This window comes from Rhagoletis pomonella, unplaced genomic scaffold, assembly GCF_013731165.1.
Source record: "Rhagoletis pomonella isolate Grant_MI unplaced genomic scaffold, Rhpom_1.0 Rhpom_scaffold_07126, whole genome shotgun sequence".
Taxonomy (NCBI): Eukaryota; Metazoa; Arthropoda; class Insecta; order Diptera; family Tephritidae; genus Rhagoletis; species Rhagoletis pomonella.
The window spans coordinates 3,980-6,521 of record NW_023465655.1 but is presented as its reverse complement, the minus strand read 5'-3'; the positions used below and the strand labels follow the sequence as shown (position 1 = coordinate 6,521).

General features: G+C 32.5%; 1 protein-coding gene across 1 annotated transcript; it reads left to right on the top strand.

Moving 5' to 3' along the window:
- Positions 1-454: 454 nt before the first annotated feature.
- LOC118755721 (SET domain-containing protein SmydA-8-like) lies at positions 455-1,438 on the top strand (the record flags this gene model as incomplete). Its single annotated transcript, XM_036490544.1, is given in 2 exon segments — positions 455-639; positions 729-1,438. Coding segments are annotated over 2 exon segments (424 nt in total), but the record flags the coding sequence as incomplete, so codon positions are not given.
- Positions 1,439-2,542: the final 1,104 nt, after the last annotated feature.

Below are 2,542 nucleotides of genomic sequence, written 5' to 3'. Positions count from 1 at the left end.
TAAAAAACTTTTTCAAAAAGCGATGTTCCCGATCTGAAATGAGAAAATTCAAAACGGCGTAAAGTGCTCCCACTTTATTTGTATTTCGTAAAAATTCAGTTTTCCTTAGTACTCAACATTGCAGATGCCATATAAGGAAAACTGAATTTTTACGAAATACGAACTATACGCCGTATTGAATTTTCTCGTTTCAGATCGGCCATAATAGTCTTATTTCTCAATGTGAAGTGAAATAAAGCCATATGGCGTTATTTCCTATGGCTTTATTGCACGGCGCCTTTTTTTCTATCATCTATTCTTCAAAATGTAATAGATCCCCACGACGCTCGGGTAAATCCCGATTTAACATCGTGGGCTCCTCTACGAAATATAATATTTACTTGACTAAAATATAGACGCATAATTATGTATGTACAAATGTATGTTTTAATGTATGCTTTCCAATATTTTTCAGATATATTAAGCATTATAAAAAATGGCTGACTAGTAGACACTATTACATTTGTCAAGCCAAAATACAGTTGGTGCAACTAATTGGTACTGATCCCAAGGAGCTTATGGTAGTACCTGAGGATAAACTCAATCTCAAATTGGAATATGTTAAAGAGTTGATCGATTTATATGAGAAATTAGCACCGTGTATGTATTATATAAACATATTCACAAATACATGTGCAAAAAGCAAATAGAGTTGTAAAACATTCGAAACTGTCAAATATGTATTTCAGGTGAAGTCCGCATGTTGGGTACATTTTGTTTTGAGTTGCACTCAGCCATAGCAGAGCATACACGTCGAGTGGCATTGCAGACCACATTATCTCCGAAAAACATGTTGGAGGAATCCTTACTCTATGTTGAAAAATGTATAAATTATTTGCAGCATGAATGCGACCTGTTTGTAGAGGGTCACATCCTTATACAGGCGAGAATCAACAGAGACGCTCTAAGAATGGTGCTAGTAATGTAAAAAAAGAACGCTCAATTATCTTTGTATTTTTAATTTATTATTTCATCCTATTAAAGAAATTTAAAACTTATTTTATTTTCTGGTAAATAGATTAAAGGAAGAAATTGGTAGCTTAGAGTGAAAAGTAGCTAAGTCCACTTTTTTTGAAAACTCATATTTTGATAAAGGAAGCAAGAGAATTCAAAAATGCATATTTTCGAAAAGGATTAAGGTACTTCAACGAAAGGCAAATTTGCTAAGTCCAAAAGAGGCGCCGAAAATCCGATAAAGCAAAAATAGTAGTACGAAATCCTTTAACAATGATCGAATCCTCCGGATTGTAAAGGAGTTTTGCTTTGCTTTAAACATGCAAAATGTTGTGTTCTAAGTTTAGCGATAAAAAGAAAGAAAATGGCTCCAAGAAGTTTTTTCGTCTCCTGTAAAATTTTTAAAAGAGAACTTAGCAACTTTTCACTCTAAGCTAGCGATATGTTTATACATGTTATACAATTAATATAAATATTATATAAATATTAAATATTAATATTAATAAATAAATAATAATAAATATTAATATAATTCATTCTCATCAAGTGCTTCAAAAGTGTTTAGGCGCGTCTGCTAACACCAGGCGCCTAAATACATGCTATGTACTGCTGCATGTGCAAAAATTTCCTTTATACAATTTATGAAATTTTTGCACATGCACTTCTCAACTGCCATGTAATTGAACTTTCTTAAGTTTTGATTAGATGGCACTTCAAAGCATGCTCGGCCTAGTCTGATGCATCCTCCGGACACTGCTTCCGGAGCATTTTGCGGACTCTGCATGACTTACAACCATGCAGAGGTGGCAAACGAACTTTGCCATTGGCCACAATGCCTACCCACCATTTTTGAACCAATAAATATTTTTTTATATAAATACATACATGTAAACATACTGGCCTCTCCTCTCTCTGAGTTATTCAAAAAGTTTAAATAAATATTAATATAAATATTAATAAATATATAATAATAAATAAATATTAATATAATTCATTTTCATCAAGTGCTTCAAAAGTTAGACGAGGAATATTTAGATCGCTTAAATAGAATAAGTTGAATTCAAATTACGCTGTGCAAGCTGCAAGTTTGAGCAAAAGTTTTAATAGTTGAACTCACCGCGTGATTTCGACGACTTAGGGGAAGGAAAATCATAGCACCCACAATTTTTACTCTAGAAATTTTTTTAGTTATGTACTTCTAATAGACTATATAAATACGGTTTCAAAGGATGTACGTGATTCCATAAGTACAATATTTTAGATGGGCATTTCCAGGGGATGGTCTTTACAGTCAAAAATTAAAAGTGATACATACATACATACATATTCACCCCTATGCTGTAATCCGTTATAGATTCGATTTTGCTACGAATCGTAAAATTGGTATGCTGAAATCCGCGTAAAATAAAGTGTGTAAAGGAGAAAATATGTAAGTTAAAGTGTAAATAGAAAAAAATGGATTATTGTTAAATATTTACAAAATTATCAGGTCGAAGATCACAACAAATCGGTCGCAATACGAAAAAATGGTAGAATGCAAGACCGAAAG